The 19,193-nt window shown below is 34.7% G+C and overlaps 1 protein-coding gene across 1 annotated transcript in view; it reads right to left on the bottom strand.

The window, feature by feature from the left end:
* Window positions 1–18,943, bottom strand: part of plpp2a (phospholipid phosphatase 2a) — a 76,765-nt gene extending 57,822 nt beyond the window's left edge. Inside the window, exon 1 of the mRNA XM_687169.11 lies at window positions 18,691–18,943. Within this exon, the coding sequence (XP_692261.7) occupies window positions 18,691–18,754 (64 nt within the window). The 5' untranslated portion in view covers window positions 18,755–18,943. The remainder of the gene's footprint in view (window positions 1–18,690) is intronic.
* Window positions 18,944–19,193: the final 250 nt, after the last annotated feature.

Here is a 19,193-nt window from a genome sequence, read left to right as displayed (position 1 = left end):
TGAAAAAGCAATGCAGAGATTATATCTCATTAGGAGGTTACAACAATTTGGTGTAAGTCATATGTTCTGGAGATGGTAAACAAGAACGTGAAAGTGTAGCATGATTGCATGGTGTGGATTAATGCCAATAAAGGAAAAGCAAAAACTGTGTTGAGTAGTAAAAACTGCCAGTGCAATTGTAGGTAAAGCTGATTAATTGAAGATTGTTCCCATCCCTTAAATATAACATTTGAGCTCTTGCCATCAAGAAGACAACCTCAAGTAAATAGGCAACCTCAAGTAAAGAAAAATGTGTATCAAATGTCCTTTGTGTTGAGTGCCATTAGAATTTTAAATACTGGGTTTTAAGTATGTAAAGGTTTTTAAATTTGTTTTTTAATGTGATATACGTGATAACGCTGAGTGTATTTGTGAAGCCTGCTTTTTCTGTGATGTGTGTAATGTGAACGTTGATCTGTATGTGTGGTGAAGCCAAAGATGAATTTCCACTTGTGGCCAATAAAGAAAGTAAAGCCATGTTCCAGTGTATGAGGAAAACACTGAATGTGAAGACTGCATTACTCGATTATTGTTTTGATGCTTGAAAGCCTTTTCATCTTTGACCCATTGATAGTTAACAGATTGGAATGGAGCCGTTGGAAATGAGCTGCGTGACATGAAAAACCAGATCGCTTCCAGTATGTCCCATTATTCTGGCCATTTGACGCTTATTTGTGACCGCAAACATAATTTGTTGAACATTTGCAATGAGGAAATATGGCCTTCTGACGGTTGTAATCTGATATAATACAACTAAAAAGCATCCATGTGCAGAGATGCAGACGAGGGAGACTGAAGCACGGCTTTAAAGTAAAGGAAGGAAAGCATCTGATAGGAATTAAAGATGAAGCCCCTGAGCGTTCAGCGCAACAGCTTCTCTGAATATCACAGGGTTTGAGCTAAATCAGTTTGGCATGTTTTCTGATGGTATCTGGATGGGACGTCCCGAGCTTATTCAGAGAGAAGTACAAAACTCTCTGAATCAGAATGTTCAGAGCTCCTCAACAGTGCAAAGTAAATGAAATATTTGCTGAAATATGCGGCTGACAACTCGTACTGGACCATCACAAAACTGAGAGTTCTCTTGGTAACGCAACAGGGCGTTTTAGAGGGAAACAAAAGAGATCTGGAGGAGGAAAACTCTCACTGATGGAGCGCATGTAAAAAACAGTTTACCTATTAATGTGATTGCAAAGTTAAAAATTAAAATATATGCTTCAAACCTTTATAACTTTCTTCTACAGAGCCTAAATTATCTTGATAACGAATATATTGGGGCGACACAGTGGCTAGTGCAGTGCAGTGGCTAAGTGCTAGGCAGTATCGCCTCACACAGCAAGAAGGTTGCTGGTTTGAGTCCCGGCTGGGTCAGATTATATATATATGTATGTGTATATATACACACACACACACACACACACACACACACACACACACACACACACACACACACACACACACACACACACATAGTATATATATATATATATATATATATTAGGGGATTTTAAATCGACATCGATCGAAATTTATGCTCAATTTCGATAATCGAATCAAAAAATAGAATCGTTGATGCTGCCACGCCCCCATGTCACGTCAGCCTGGCTTGCCAAGCGGGAAAAAACAGGCTTGTTGAAGTGCTTGTTAAACTGCAGAAGCAGGAGACCCGTCGACAGAACTTAAACCCTCTCCTCTTTCAATGAAGTCGCCGGTGTGTAAGCATTTTGGATTTCCAGTGAGTTATGTTGACAACGTTCATGTTATTGACAAAAAAAACAGTTTTGCAAGCTCTGCTATGTACGTATTACGTACGGTTCGTCCGATAGACAACACCGACATCGCGATCCTCCGCCCGCCCCCGTTGCAAATGCTCGCGAAAAGTACACACTCAGGCCCTGTTTACACTGTCTTTGTTTTTAAATGCCATTTTAGAACGACAACGATTTGACATCCACATTGGTGTGTAGCATTTCTGAGCAGCCCTCCTTCCTCTCTACCTCTGAAAATGCACATCACGTGACTACACACACAGACACAGACGCGCACACACACAGCCATGCGCTCGAGACAGCAGATCCAGGCAGTCAGAGGACTGCTTCAATCTTTCACTCACTTGTACTGTCATTTTAGCGAACACCTCAGATACTGTTGGCTGGTTCCTGTTGGTTGTGCATCTTTTTTACCGACGCCATTATAAGGACACAGATCACTGCCTATTCACGAGTCCCGCAGAAAAAGTGATTGACAGGTGGTAATTATGCGTGTATCTTGCATTTATTCATTTGCTGTATGATTTGTTTATGGGTAAAACAAAGACCATGCAGGTCACATAGTTTAAACTGTAGGCTACAAATAATTAATTGGTCATTAATTAATTAATTATTCATAATCGAAAATCGAATCGAATCGTGACTTAAGAATCGAAAATGTAATCGAATCGAGGATTTGGAGGATCGTGACACCCTTTATATATATATATATACATAGACACACACACATACAACAGTTCTGTCTGGTTCTCGAATCTGATTGACTGATAGACGTGATATATTTAAGTAATATCAGCACCCGTACAGCCTCTTTACCCTTTCTGCATTACTTCGCCCACATACAACCAGCAAAAAGCAGATACTACAGATCTATAGTTTAAAAGATGTTTGCTCAGCTGTTCAACTGTCAGCTTATGATTTGAATCCAACGCGGAAGAAAGTAGTTCCAAAGGATTTTTGAGACCCTCCATGTTTGATTTTGTTTTTATATACACAATTATGCTGTCAAACTGTTGTATAAACTCAACATCACACTCGTAGCAGTGCGATATGGCTGTATATCGGCACTGGTGGGAGCACTAAAGCAGATCGCACACCAGAAGCGCCGCTAGGCGACGCGCTGCGCAACACCATGCATTTTAGATTTGTAAACATAGGTTTCTATCAGGGTACATACACCGGCGCCGCAAGTCGGCGGCGCCTAACCACGACTTAGGACGCAGTTCATATTTCAGCCGCACCACAGAGCGACATCTGATTAGTTTCATGTTAAATATTATGTGAATGTGCGCGCCTGGTGTGTGCTACTTTAAACTGTCATGTGCGCGCCATGTGGCGGCGCTGTGCGGAGTTTCTGGTGTGCGACCTGCTTAAGGCACGCCTCCCACCAGTGCCGGTAAACAGCCATATCGCACTGCTACTCGTGTGATATTGCTCATATATATATATATATATATATATATATATATATATATATATATATATATATATATATATATATATATATATATATATATAAATGATCAAAAGTAACTAGTAAATATTTACTAGAGTAATGTTTTAATCTTACTTGAGTAGCTTTTAGGATTGTAACTTTTACTTGAATAAAAATTTCCGCAAGTTCTTGTACTTTTACTTGAGTATAGATTTTGGATACTCTACCCACCTCTGTTACCTGTAAACCCCATCCCACAGACTTTACAGTGAATGGCTTTAGTTATTTTCATAGCAGACTTGAACCCACTGGAAGTCTTTTATTCTAGTCTTTTATTATTATATATGATCACTAATAAGATGTTCCATTATTAGTAACTGTAGGTGTTATTTTCATTCTCTCATCTTCAGCGCTTCACATTTTCGCGGTTGTAGCTCCTGTCATCTGAAGGAAGAAGGCATTGACTGAATGATTGACAGCTGATATTAATTACTTTGTCTCACTATACTAAACCCGCAGTCCAGTTATTTCAAGGAAATCCTGTCATTTACATTTTCCCAGGAAGCTTGTCATGTGTGTGATTTCTATACATCAGAGGGCTTGACTTTAAGTACCTGGGGTGTTGTCAACAAATCAGAGGGAATCATGGGACACAGGAAGAGGAAAGGCAGAACAGCAGAGACTCAACCTCCGCATCCTGTGGAGGATTTTATGAGCCAAACACAAACATCAACTCATCAGTTCTTCTCAAACTGCTGATGCACCAAAGGAAAAAGGAAATCAAGTCATAGACATTAAATTGGACTGCCATGGCTCCCTGTACACTTAATATAAAGATAATTTATTGGCCCCTATGGAACATTTAACACTGTAAATACAACTATTAGTTGACTACCTAAAACATGAGAAAATCAGTCACACTAAAATAAAGTAAAACTGTGTATAATGACGTTAAGCCAGCTTAATAGTTAACTTAAAAGTTACACTGAGTTTACTCACTTTCTTTTAAAGGGACTGTTCACCCTAAATTGAAATTTCTGACATTATTTATTCACACTTTATTTTAAACATTTAGGAGTTTTGCTATTCTGTAGACCACGAAAGAAGATTTTTTGAAGAATGCTGGAAACCTGTAACCACACTGTGAAAGTCAATTTTTCTTCAAAGTATCTTCTTCTGTGTTCAACTGAAGAACGAAACTCATAAAAGGTTTGGAATCCCTTTTGAGGGGAGTAAATAGCGAGTAAATGTTTATTTTAGAGTGAACTATTCCTTTAAAATAAAGACAACTTGTCACTTTTACAGGGTGGAATCCTTCCATTCTACAAAAGCATATTTACACTGGAAAAAAAACATTTGTTTAGATTTTTTTAAATGCTCTTTTTGCAAAAAAAAAAATAATAATAAAAAATTTAAATTGGCTTTTTTAATGCAGGCACAGTAAATATTGCTCAGGGATTTTTTTCTGTATTTTCTTGTAGGGCGGCACAATTTTAAACAAATTTTATAAAAGTTTTCTGTATTTTTTACAAAACATGATTATAAAATAAAAAATATATACAATATAAAATAAATTAAATATGAATTAAAATATGTCAAATGAAATTAATAATAACATAAAATAAAACTATATAAAATAAATAATAATATAAAAAAAACTTATTAATGAAAATATTTAAAATAAAACAATATAAAAGATATATATATATATATATATATATATATATATATATATAATACAATTATTATTAATAATAATTCAAATCTTTCCATCAGAAACATGATATATATATATATATATATATATATATATATATATATATATATATATATATATATATATATGAATTGAATATACAAAATAAAGGTAGCATGGTGGCGCAGTGGGTAGCACAATCACCTTACAGAAAGAAGGTTGCTGGTTTGAGGCCCGGCATTTCTGTGTGGAGTTTGCATGTTCTCCTTATGTTCATGTGGGTTTCGTCTGGGTACTCCGGTTTTCCCCACAGGTTTGAACACATGCATATAGGTGAATTGGGTAAGCTAAATTGTCCGTATGTGTGCAAATGAGTGTGTACGGATGTTTCCCAGTGATGGGTTGCAGCTGAAAGGGCATCTGCTGCATAAAAAGGGACTAAGCCGAAAAGAAAATGAATTAATGAATAAACTAAAATATATAAAATAAATAATAAAAATATAATAAAAATATCAATTAAAATAATACAATATAAAATATATGTAAAATACATAACTAATAACAATATAAATCTAAATTAAGATAAATAAAATAAAATAAATAATAATATCTAAAATAAATAAAACTTAAATTTAAATATGTAAAAAAGTAAAAAAATATTTAATATAAAATAAATTAAATATAAATTAAAATATGTCAAATTAAATAAATAATAACAATGTCAAATAAAACTAATATTTATACATATATAAATTAAAATATATAAAATAAATAATATTATAATATAAAATAAAATCTGTAAAATGACAAATAATAATAATATAATATAAAATAAATAAAATATATATTAAATAATGTAAAATAAAATAAATAATAATGAAAATATTATAAAATAAATAAAATATAAATTTAAATATGTATAATTGAATAAAATAAATAATAATAATATTATATAAAATAAAAATATATAAAATAAAATGTCAAATAAATTAAATAATAATAATAATACAGTATAAGAATATAATATTGAATAAAAAAACAAATATTGTTATTATCATCATTAAATCAAATGTACTATTACATTAAATTATTACGTCTTGTGTTAAAAAGGAAATTTTAATTAAAAATTAAACATACTATTCTGAAACGTACCCTGATTAACAATCACTCTCACCAATTTCAGCTTTATTTTAATGAACCATGCAGCCCTTTACAGATATCATCATATAATTACTTTTATTTAAATGTTTATTGCACAAAAATGACATTAAAAATCATCCCTCTGTCCCAGATAACCATACCCAGGCATGCACAAATATTTGCTTTTGTCTGGACAGACATGTAACTGGGGCTGATTTGAGCACAGTTCCTATCCAGTGTTGACAGCACAGAATAGTGTGTGTGACTTTCCTGAAGCTGCACTTGCACAGGCATGAATCTACAGCAAGCCTCGACACGCAGCTCCACATCACATCACGCAAACAGTACCGCAAGAATGTGCAGACACAAACACAAAAGCATGGGGTTCATTATTTTGGTCACGTTTCTTTGAGTTTGTCTCTCTTGTTAGTGCACATTGAAGAGTTGCCTGAATGGCACAGGTAGGTTTTATCAGTAGGCCACGCCCACATTGACAGAAATAACCCACATTCATTGGTCAATCAGTGTTGTCTGGTGTAAAAATGAGTTGTTTAGAAGATTACGGTAAAAATTCATTATTTTACATTTTGATGTTGATTATTTAAAACCTAATAAAATGTTCAAACTGCAACAGGGAATCAAAAATTCATTTTCTGTAGAAAATTACAATAAAGTTGTAAAAATAATAATGAAAAAAAAATCATTCATTAATTTTCTTTTCGGCTTAGTCCCTTTATTAATCTGGGATGGGCACAGCGGACTGAACCGCCAACTTATCCAGCATATGTTTTACACAGCAGATGCCCTTCCAGCTGCAACCCAACACTGGGAAACAGCCATACACTCATACATTATGAACAATTTGGCTTACCCAATTCACATATACCACATGTCTTTGGACTTGTGGGGGAAACCAGAGCACCCGGAGGAAATCCACGCCAACACAGGAAAACATGCAAACATCACACAGAAATACCAACTGATCCAGCCTAGGCTCGAACCAACGACCTTCTTGCTGTGAGGCGATTGTGCCACCCACTGCACCACCATGCTGCACAAAATATTTAAAAAAATAAATAAATAAAAGAATTGTAATAAAAATGATCAAAAAATTAAATCCCCTTCATTGTTTTAGTAGGAAATTAGTTGTTTTTTTAATAACTTAAAAAAATAAAAGACAAAAATAAAAATATAAAATAAAAAATAATGAAATAAAAAAGTTTTTAATTTTTTTAGACATAAATAAAATCCCATTCAGTTTTGCATGTTGGAAATTAATTTTTTAAATAATTTAAAAAAGTAAAAAACAAAAATTTAAAAAAAGATAATAAACTAATAAAAAAACAAAACAAATGTATGAACAAATAAATACATTTAAAAATATTAATTTAAAATTCCAATCGTTTTTTTTTTTCAGTAGGAAATTAGTTTTTTAATAACTTTAAAAATATAAAAATATAAAAGGTCGGAAATGTAAAAATAAAAATAAAAAAAATACGAAATTCAAAAATGAAATTAAAAAAAGATATAAAAATATCCCAATCATTTTTTGTTAGTAGGATTTTTTCTATACTTAAAAATAACTTAATTTAAAAAACAAACAATAATTATAACAATTTTTTAAAAAGGCAGCATGGTGGCACAGTGGTTAGCACAATCATCTTACAGCAAGAAGATTGCAGGTTCGAGCCTCGGCTTGGTCACTCAGCATGTCTGTGTGGAGTTTGCATGTTCTCCCTGTGTTAGGGTGGGTTCCAGGTGCTCCGGTTCCCCCCACAGTCAAAACACATGCGCTATAGATAAATTGAGTAAACTAAATTGTCAATAGTGTATGTGTGTGAATGAGTGTGTATGTATGTTTCCCAGTAATGGGTTGCTTATCGGTTCGATACTTGAACAGTTCTCTTATCTGTACTTTTTGTAGTGTTTTATAATGAAAAAAAACTAATTGAACAGAATTAACAACTATATTTTATTATTACGTTTTTAATGTAAAATTAAACGAAAGCAATAATTGTTAAACAAATAAATACATAAATATTTTTTCTATAAAAGAATGTACAATGGTTTGAAGGAAAATGACTCAGTTTTTAACCATTCGTTTGGAGAAAAATCAACATGTTTGATTTTTCTGGCAGAAGTCGGGATCTTTCTTGGTTTATTGTGCTCCCTGCAGTTGAAAATACCGTCTTTGAGTTGCAAAATGAAGTTAAATGAGAATAATGTTTAGAATTTTTCATTAACGTGTTTTGGGAGTTTACTGTGTTTTTAATACAGTTTTGGGGCATCTTGCAATGTAAAAACAAGCTGTTTTATTTTATAATTTCTAATAAGCATAGTTTATTATTAGGCTATTCGCAAGATATTTGTAAATACAGCTGATGTAAAAGCATTTTAATGTTTAAGATTTATTTAGGCTGCTGCAGAAAAATACTGCTTTCATTTTAACTGAATGTGTGTGTTTATTTAACTATTAATGTTATACTAGTTTAGGTGATTGACTGCTGGCATAACGATGTGGATGATGTAAAGTTCCCGTTAGTAGGTAGGCAGTCAAAACTTTGCTCTGCAGTAAATGCACTTTTGAAAGATACTTTCACTTAGAAAGATTGCTTAAGTTTCCGCTTATACAAGAAAACAACTTGCTGCGTTTGTTGCAACGTGCATTGTCGCTGTCCACTCGGGATATACAACTCGTTTGGTTCACTCTGCAAGCTTACGAGCTGTGTGAGCACGAGTCTGTCGCGAGTTATGTGTTTGCGCTTAGCGCAAGCCTCCGCTGAGTGCACGAGCGCAGAGCCAAGAACTGTGAAGGCTTTTATACTTGATGCTTTCACCAGAAACACGAGCATTTCTCAGATGAGATTGCGAACTGTGCAGACGAATATCAAATACTGCAAATTAGACAACTGGGTTAGTTAAATCATGCTATTGTAAGTAATGTGTAGTAAGCAATAATTCTCCAGTATCGATAACAGAACAGTTAACGTCAGAGCTTGTCTATACTTTGGTCTTTTATAATGTAGCATCGATACCGATAAAGTACCGACTTTCGGTACCCATTCCTGATTATCAATGCCGTAAAAGGTCCCTTATGAAACAAAAATAGTCAAATTAATCTATCTCTGGAAGATTTCAGTGACTGAACAACACTTCTGTGCATATAGGCCATTCATAACAACACAATCTACATCAGCTTTGCGTGGCTAAAAGAGTTTTAAAACAGAACATTACATGTCTAACAGAAATACTTCAGCCATGGTGTCGTTCCTCCTCCAGCGTGTAAAACTGGTTCCAATATTGATTTAGAATTTTGAAAGTTTCGATTCAGCATTTGTTTTTAACGCCGTCACTCGTGAACGCACATCAGCGTATCTGCGTGAACGGGTGCGCAGTTGTTCAAATCTACATTTGCTGACAGACAGTTTGGACTACTTATCTATCAGAATAATGGGAGTAATCGGCCTGACAATTTTTAATTGGATAAACATTTTTTTGTCTTATGCTTTACCTGGAATGTAAAAATACATATAAACACATTTAGATCATTTACTTTAAACATTACTATTAGAATGTGAAGAGACTTTCAACCAGCACAACCAAACATGTTTCTGAAGACAATACCTACTGCAGCTTTAACTTAAAAAAAACATTATTGTAAAGTGTTGCTAAAGTGTTGAACTATTGCTTTAAATGCAAGCAGATCCCAGTCCGCCAAAACCTGGCAGTGGTTTAAATGGCTTTCGACTCATCAGTCTTGATCTGTGAGAGAGTTTGCTGAAGCAGCAGCAGTTAATGAACACTTCTCGGATGACGATCTGACTCACACTCCAGTGAAACCAAGTAAAAGTGATTTACAAATGTTACTGTCTCTCTGAGTCATATGAATGCAGCTACCAGACTGCACAGATTAACCCAAGCATATAGCTGTATCAAAGAAAAGGGGTTTATACACACTTGTGTGTAATATAGCCAGCTTCTAATGGTAGAAATTAATTAATTATATAGTTATATAATCACACTTAAATAAAAACAGTCTGCAGAAACACTTTGATTGACATTCTCCCATTGTACGTGACATCAGAGGGAAGAAGCCCCGCCCACTAGTGACGATCTCTCCCTTATTAGCATTGTCAGTAGAGATGCGCGGATGGGCTATTATTTCATCCGCAACCGCATCATAAAACTCATCATCCGTCCGCCATCCATCCGCACTAACATTTTTGACCAATTTTTAAACCGCACCCGCCCGCCATCTGCTGACTGAGCTCTTTATTTGAATGGCTTATTCCTTTTTATTATTAAATGAATGTTTCTTTATTGATTATTAGAAAATAGAGAATGACTTTAATGACATGCAGTTAATCCAAACGTGCAAGTCAAATCCAGCATTAATTGACGCTTTGAAGTGACGCTAAACAATACGAGGACGTGTCTTTTCACTTGATTCGATTCCTCGGTCCTAGAGTTTTTTTTTTTGCGTCCTTCCCTCGCATCCTATAGGGGTGGAAAGACAAGGAAAGAAAGCAAGGGAAGGAAACGAGGATACACAAATAAGAAATGAGAAGCACCCTATAAAGCTCTCAGAATATCAGCAGTGAACTCCGTCTCCAATCGGTGCACAGGGACAAAAATAAATAAATAAATAAATAGTCTAAATGAAACGCACTGTACTGTACAATTTTTTTTTATTATAGTAGCCTAATAGAAAACGCATTGACACATCATTTCAACATTCAGACGAGAGCGCCTGGCCTCTAATGCGCCCTGCTGCACTGAAGGAGCGCTCGCTCGCAGCACTTGTTGCTGGAATGCATAGAATTCTCTTGGCAAGGTGCTGTAGACGTGGGAATGCCTGGCCTTGTATCTCCCAAAAGGAAAGTAGATTTTCCTCTGCTGATCCGTCTATACTTAATTTTGTAGAGGAAGACTTCTGTACTTCATCCAGAATTAGTGTATCCGATTCCTCCTCTCATTCTGTGAAGTCAGTCCTAGGCTTTTTCGTTGGTGCGCCAGCTATGTGTACAAAAACAGTACAACCGCCCGCCACCCGCCCGAATTTAATTAAAATATTGTTTTTCGTCACGTCATCCGCCCGATCCGCGGTTTATCCGCGGATTCCGCGGCTGTAACCGCCATCCGCGCATCTCTAATTGACAGCCCAGAGTGAGAAGCAGCCGTCCGCTATTAGAGTTTATGCCATACCAGCTGAAGATAATGTCAGCGACTAAAGCCTAGGTCACAATACATAACTTTAAACATCAGCAGATTGCTGGGTTGTTCAGACTACATGACTTGATTTTGTGTCTTTAAATTGCTGTGGTTTTCACACCGATCCGATCTCTCTGCGAGCATTTTAGCTTGCAAATTGGGGTCAAAACCAGGCTTAAAATCCTGTAGTGTGATCTAGGCATAAGAGGCATTACAAATGTGGAGTTTAGGACGCAGTTTCGGTTTTTCAGTGATAACGTCAGTCCTGTTTTGAGGCATTTGTATCTCATTTAAATTTAAAGCAACAGGCACCAAAACGCCACAATTTGGATGAAAGCCTAAAAGGAGAAGTTATAAAAAATTATTTGTGTGGTATTTTGAGCTGAAACTTCACACACACATCTTGTAAAAAGAGGCATAATAGGTTCCCTTTAAAACTTCCAGTATAGTAAAGTATTGTTCACTTCTATAATAATGCACAGAGACACTTTTAAATGTACCGATGGCCATTATTACTGTGATGATCTACGCTTCAGTAGAGGACACAGCTGAGCACATCTAGACAATGCTGCACAGTTCATTACACCGGTGTAGCATTACACTGTTATTATGTGCTATTTCCAATAACAGTTGGTGCTGACATACAAAGCAGGATCCTGACAGAAAAAATACAGCAGCACACAAACTAGGCCTGTCACCATATCTCATTTTTTGTTGTACAATATATTACACCAAACATTTATTAGGTACACCTGTCCAACTGCTCATTAACGCAAATTTTTAATCACATGGCAGCAACTCAATGCATTTAGGGATGTAGACATGGTCAAGACGATCTGTTGCAGTTCAAAGCGAGCATTAGAATGAGGAACAAAGGGGATTTAAGTGACTTTGAATGTGGCATGATTGTTGGTGCTGAGTATTTCAGAAACTGCTGATCTACTGGGATTTTCACGCACAACCATCTCTAGGGTTTACAGAGAATGGTTCAAAAAAGAGGAAATATCCAGTGAGCGGCAGTTCTGTGAGCGCAAATGCCTTGTTGATGCCAGAGGTCAGAGGAGAATGGCCAGACTGGTTAGAGCTGATAGAAAGGCAACAGTAACTCAAATAACTACTCGTTACAACCGAGGTACTCAAATGGCCTCCACAGTCACCAGATTTCAATCCAATAGAGCAGTGTTTCTCAACTGGTGGGTCGCGTGTGTGGTCAAAAAAAACAGCAAACGTTTCATTTTTAACTTATTTTGCTTATACCAGACTTTTATTTTGAAATGCACGAGCGACAACTGTACTGTTTAACATGTGAAATTTGATTTAATTATAGCAACAAATTTGTTGAATTACAAGTACAACCCCGGTTATGTAAAGTATGGATTTAAATATACTGTCGACTCAAAAGGCTTAAAAACTCAGTGTTTCATATGTAGTGATGTGCCCTCACAAGAGCACGTTTAGAAGCCAAACATTTGTCGTTTTTACTTTGTAATATTTCTATAATTTGAGACATTTTGTTAAATGATAGTAATAAAATATTGTTTATTTGTAAGTCTAGGGGATTTTCTTATGATTTATTTGTCACTACTTGTGTATGTTAACAAATAAATACAAATTAATTATAATTCCTAAAATTATATATTATAGTTCCTAAAAATTTGGGTCGCGGGTTGATGACCATGTAAAAATGTGGGTCCCATGGCCAAACCAGTTGAGAGCAACTGCAGTAGAGCACCTTTAGGATGTGGTGGAACTGGAGATTGGCATCATGGATGTGCAGCCGACAAATCTGCAGCAACTGCCTGATGCCATCATGTCAACATGGACCAAAACCTCTGAGGAATATTCCCAGTACCTTGTTGAATCTATGTCATGAATGATTAAGGCCGTTCTGAAGGCAAAAGTGGGTCCAAGCCGGTACTGGTAAGGTGTACCTAATAAAGTGACCGGTGAGTATTGTCATTTTTAGACCATTTTACGCCACTCCTTATATAATGTTAGAACAATGTAATATCATCACAATGCAGTACACTCTTCCAAAGTATTTGATTCTTAAGAATAATTAATTTAATTGCATTCATTTTAACAATGTTATAATCAAGCAGAATCAGAATGTGTAAGCACATATCCTCCTAAATAAATAATAATAAATGTTAACAAACAAGTGCGAGGGCAAAAGTAACAGAGGCTGTGATATCTGCTACCAGATCTATTTTCAGTCGCCAGACACCCACATGACAATATATTATAGTAATTTATAGTAAAAACTAGAGTGTTTTTAATAATACTGACACTAACAGCTCCAATAGAGGAAGAGATGTTGCATAGTCGGCTAAAATATTGCTGGATTTGCATCATTAAAAATGATTGAGGTCATGTCCATGTGATGTGCGATAAGTCAATATATTGATTATTGTCACAGGCCTAACACAACCAATTTGAAAGACAGAGACATTCAAAAATGTCACAAATGTTAATTAAAGGGAACATGTCACATAGTTACTATCATCGTGGAAATAAAAATGTCAGAGGTTTTGTAAGGTAAGATTGATTCATGCCAAATAAAGCAGAGCATGCGCGAACATGTTTTGAGCTTATGAAATGCTACAGCTCTGGACTGATGGGATCCAGAAGTTTGGTAAACAGTGTTATAAAGAATCAAGTTTTGATGTAAAATGTATGATTCCGCTCTATTTCCAGGCCTCTTATCAGATAAGCAAAACAACATGACATTGATCATGAGACTCTCTGTTCAGATGGTCAGATTTACTCCCACTGATGCTCGTTTGGGTTAGTTTATGCACGGTTATTCAAAGTTACATTATAAATAAATAAATAAAATATATATAATTATGACCACATACACTACCGATCAAAAGATTAAGGTCAGCAGGATTTTTAAATGTTTTAAAATAAGCTTCTCCTGCTCACCAAGGCTGCATTTATTTCATCAAAAACTACAGTACACGCTGTAAAAGAGTGAAATGTTATTGTACTATAAAATAACTGTTCAAAAGTAGTTTAGAATTTAATTTAATCATTTATTCCAGTGATTTTAATGATGAATTTTCAGCTTCATCACATGATCCTTCAAAAATCACTCTAAAATTAATAATAATAATTAATATTATTAGTATTGTTATTATTATTTTATATTATTATTAATACTATTATAATTATTATTATTATTATTATTATTACTAATGGTAACAGGAATAAAAGCAATATTGATTTTTGAAGTATTAATTTCATATGCAACTACATACAATAAAAAAGCAGTTATTAAACATTTTAATAAATTAAATCACATTTAATAAATGCCACCCTGCTGAACATAATAATAAAAAAAAGAAAAACTGAACCCAAACTTTGGACTGGTGGTGTTTATTTTATGTATAATCAAATTATTAGTCCTCTTGTGTATATTAGTCCTCCTGTAATTTCTTTTCTTTTTTTGATGTTTTTTTTTAATACTTTTTACAAATATTTCTCAAGCATTGTTTAACAGAAAGATTTTTTTGTTTTTTGTTTTAGGAACTAATTTCTAATAACCGATATAACATTTTAGTTATTTAGCAAGACAAAAGTGCAATTTAAAGGCTTTTCTAAGTTATTATTTTAACTAGGCTAGTTAGGATAATTTAATATAGATTGTTAGAAAGTGTTTTGCTGTATAGACATTTGATAAATAAATATTTCTAATAGGGGGCTAATAAAATTGTCCATAAAATAGTTTTTTAAAAATTGAAGACTCAAGCCAAACTAAAATAAATTGTCTTTCCCCAGAAGAAAAATATTACAGGAACTACTGTGAAAATCTCCTTGGCCTGTTAAATATAATTTGTAGAAATTTTTTTTTAAATAATACAAATTTAACACATAATGTAACAATATAATATAATATAATATAATATAATAAAATAGAATAGAATATAAATATTTATATATAAACCTAAATAATGTATCATATTCAATTTAAACAATAGTCTTTGGACTCCATCATCATGGTACTGAATGACTGATAATATTACTGTATTATTAACATGCTTCTGCAACATAATGTGAACACACTCAAATATATAGATATATCCAGTGGCATCACTAGGGGGGAAAGTTAGGGCAATTCTAATGGTCCACGCTGTTTAGGGGCCACAGGAGTTACTATAAGGGTAACAACCCCCCACCTCCCTCTTCTCCTAGAGGGCACACCCAAAAAATTCTGTCATAGAGCGCACACACAATCTGTCAACGCGCCGCACCTGGATGTATCCAAGTAGATTTACATTTAGTCATTTAGCAGATGCTTTTATCCAAAGCGACTTACAAATGAGGACAAGGAAGCAATTTACACAACTATAAGAGCAACAATGAATAAGTGCTGTAGGCAAGTTTCAGGTGTGTAAAAAAAAGTGTAAGAAGCAAAACATTTTTTTTTTAATGTAGTTAGAGGAGGAGTCAGAGAGGCAATTGCAGATTAGTAAGGAAAGTGGAGACTAAATAGTTGACTTTTTAGTCGTTTCTTGAAGACAGCGAGTGACTCTGCCGTTCTGATGCAGTTAGGGAGTTTATTCCACCAACTGAACAGATTGAGCGCGAGAGTTCGGGAAAGTGATTTCTTACTGAGGTAGACACAATAATCATTGAAAACTAAACAAATCTGGGTTGTTTAAAAAAAAGTGGACAAAACATAACGATGGGTTATCTTTTGTCAATATAATTTATATTGTATAGCATTACATTTCTATTAAATATTTGGGTTTGTCTATTGACCCTATTCTTAAATGCGGAAGTGCGCCTGTTTTCGCGATTGTCTTAGAACTTCCGATTCAGTCGCCTATGGGAGAAATGATTAGGAATAATAAACGGCAGAAAATGGTCAAACTACTTGCTCTACAAACAAATGTTTGCATGACGACACAGACCAAGTAGAATAATATAATAAGAAAATATCAAATTGCAACATCAAGCAGCGTAACGAGCAGTTTTTAACGTCAAAAAATTAATGGAAGTGAATGTGACCGGAAGTCTCGAGACAAAAAGATTCAAATGGCAGCGCCCACTGGTTGGCGGAGAATAAGGTGAATGCTTTATACAAATTTGAGGGTTTTTGTGTGTGTGTGGGGGGGCGAAGCAGTGGCGCAGTAGGTAGTGCTGTCGTCTCACAGCAAGAAGGTCGCTGGTTTGCGTTGGCGTTTCTGTGTGAAGTTTGCATGTTCTCCCTGCGTTTGTGTGGGTTTCCTTCGGGTGCTCCGGTTTCCCCCACAGTCCAAAGACATGCGGTACAGGTGAGTTGGGTAGGCTAAATTGTCCATGGTGTATGAGTGTGTGTGTATGTGTGTGTGTGGATGTTTCCCAGAGATGGGTTGCAGCTGGAAGGGCATCCGCTGCGTAAAAACTTGCTGGATAAGTTGGAGGTTCATTCCGCTGTGGCGACCCTGGATTAATAAAGGGACTAAGCCGACAAGAAAATTACTGAATAGTGTGTGTGTGTGTGTGGTTGTGTGCGCGGGTGCGTGTCAGATTTGACCTCTCAGTCTTGAGTATTATTTTAACAACCTTGATAGGTTGTCTCTATTAATCCAATTTGTTTATTGTCATGTACAGTAAAGAAACACGTTTCCCTGTACAATGACATTCTTACTTTGCCGTCCACAGTGAAGTCATACACATAATATACACATCATACACGGCATACACATATATATACACAGAAGTGATAGAAGTATTAATATGAAATGTGTATGTATAAATATCTATGAATGTCAATAATTTATATTACTATGTAAACAGATCATCTGCTTAGAATTTTAAGGTTCTATCTGACATTTTTGTCAGAATTGAGTTATTGACATATTCTTATTAAATGACAACTTAATTACTTTATGGCATGTTTTTTATACGTTGTTTACATTTTAAGACTTTATTTAAAAAACAAATGTTACACACAAGCTGTTTGCTATATGGAATGCAAAAACTTTAAAGCTCAATATCTCGAAATCATTTAGAACACAGATAGAACCTTATAATTCCAAGGTGACGAGATGTAAACAATGTAGAATAATTGTTTGAAATTGCGCTTATTTTGCAAAAAGTGCCTATTGCAATTGGCTTATGTGCAAACAACAGTATAATGGCCGGAGCAGATTAAGTGCAACTGTATGCATTAAAAGTGCAAACTGGATGAAGAATATAGTGTGTTACTGAGCAAAAAAAAATTTTAACTGTTTGTGTCCACTGGTTATCCATTTAAAAGTCTGATAGCTGATGGGGAAAAAAAAAAAGAGTTTCCCATTTATTTCCATGTATTTCATGCCACTGTTAGTGGCATGAAATACATAATTACCACGTATGATAAACTTGAGAGGAATGTCGCACTAAACTTACAAATTAAACACCTCAGGCTTTATATTGCTCAACATATAAGTTACATAACTCAATATACAGAGTGCAGAAAAATCAATCGGCATGTTATTAAATGCGTTTGGATCATGACATTTATTTGCTTTCTCGGGATCTAGACAATGTTTTCATAAATGTAAAAAAATAATAATAATAACTACATATTCAAGTTAAATAGCTAATTCCTGAATATAACATCTTTTATTATTAGTTAATGATAAATAATCACCCGAAAACACAAATTCAGTCATCTTTTACTCTCCCTACAATTCTTCCAAACCTGTTTGAGTGTCTTTCTTCTGTTGAACACAAAAAATATATATTTCGAAGAAAAGCTGGAAACCTGTAACCACTGACTTCCATAGTAGAAAAAACGAATGGAAGTCAATGGTTACAGGCTTGCAGCTTTCTTTAAAATATCTTCTTCTGTTTCCAAAAGAATCAATTAAACTCACAAAGGTTTGAAACAACTTGTGGGACAGTAAACAGCGAGTAAATGATGAAACAGATTAAAATCTGGTGTATTTATTATTCAAACTTATGATTTGACATATAACTATTCAATTTATATCAACAAACTAAGTTATATATGTAAATATACACATATATCTATAGATAAAATAGACATATGAAAATAGATAATTATGAAAATATAAAATAGATATTATTTACAGTTAAAATATATACATAGTCAAATGTAAAACATATCTATGACGGTATACATCAAAACTTTTCAAAAATATTTATATAAAAACAACATTTTTACACTATCTTTACATTAATAGATTTATTTTTCAGCATTTCAGACATCACTGCCATAGTCACTGACGAAAAATTAATACATAAACAAGTTAGCGTTGCTAGTTTCCAGTAAGTTTGCTTGTTTCCAATGGATAGAAGCACGGTAAAGGTGGCAGGTGAACTTTGGTGAACTCGAACTTTCACAATCACTCGTCAAGCTTAGGTTTTAGACAGAAAAGCCCTTTAAAAAGGACGAGACTCACCCACGGCGACACACAGAAGATCCATCAGCACAATAAACATTCTGTTCTTCTTCAGCTCCGACATGACTGTGATTCTTCTTCACTGAATCTGTGGCGAGTAGTAGTTCTTCCGGGTGTCCGTGGCACCTGCGTGAAGGTGCGCTGATGATGAAGATGATGATGTAACGTGTCCCCGCTCGTTTCCCGTACTGTACTTTCAGTGCCACGAGCTTCAGTCCACGCGGTTGAACAAAACGCGTTAAAGCTGAAGACTGAAGCGCAAAACAGTTGAACAGACTTTACTCGCGCATGACCACGCCCACAAGTGACGTCACTCGTGTTCCCTCTCTCTCTCTCTCTGGCTATCTGAGTTCAGGAGTGGAATATACTGTAATAGATTAACCCCTTCAGATTGTGTTTACAGTACTATTTCGAGTAGCTATTGATCCATAAATGAAAATCTGTGAACTGTTTTAATTGTGCGATAATTATTTTCTTATGTCCATATGAGAGAAAGGTATTAT

This window comes from Danio rerio, chromosome 2 (genome assembly GCF_049306965.1).
Source record: "Danio rerio strain Tuebingen ecotype United States chromosome 2, GRCz12tu, whole genome shotgun sequence".
NCBI lineage: Eukaryota > Metazoa > Chordata > Actinopteri > Cypriniformes > Danionidae > Danio > Danio rerio.
This window is presented reverse-complemented; position numbering and strand designations above follow the sequence as displayed.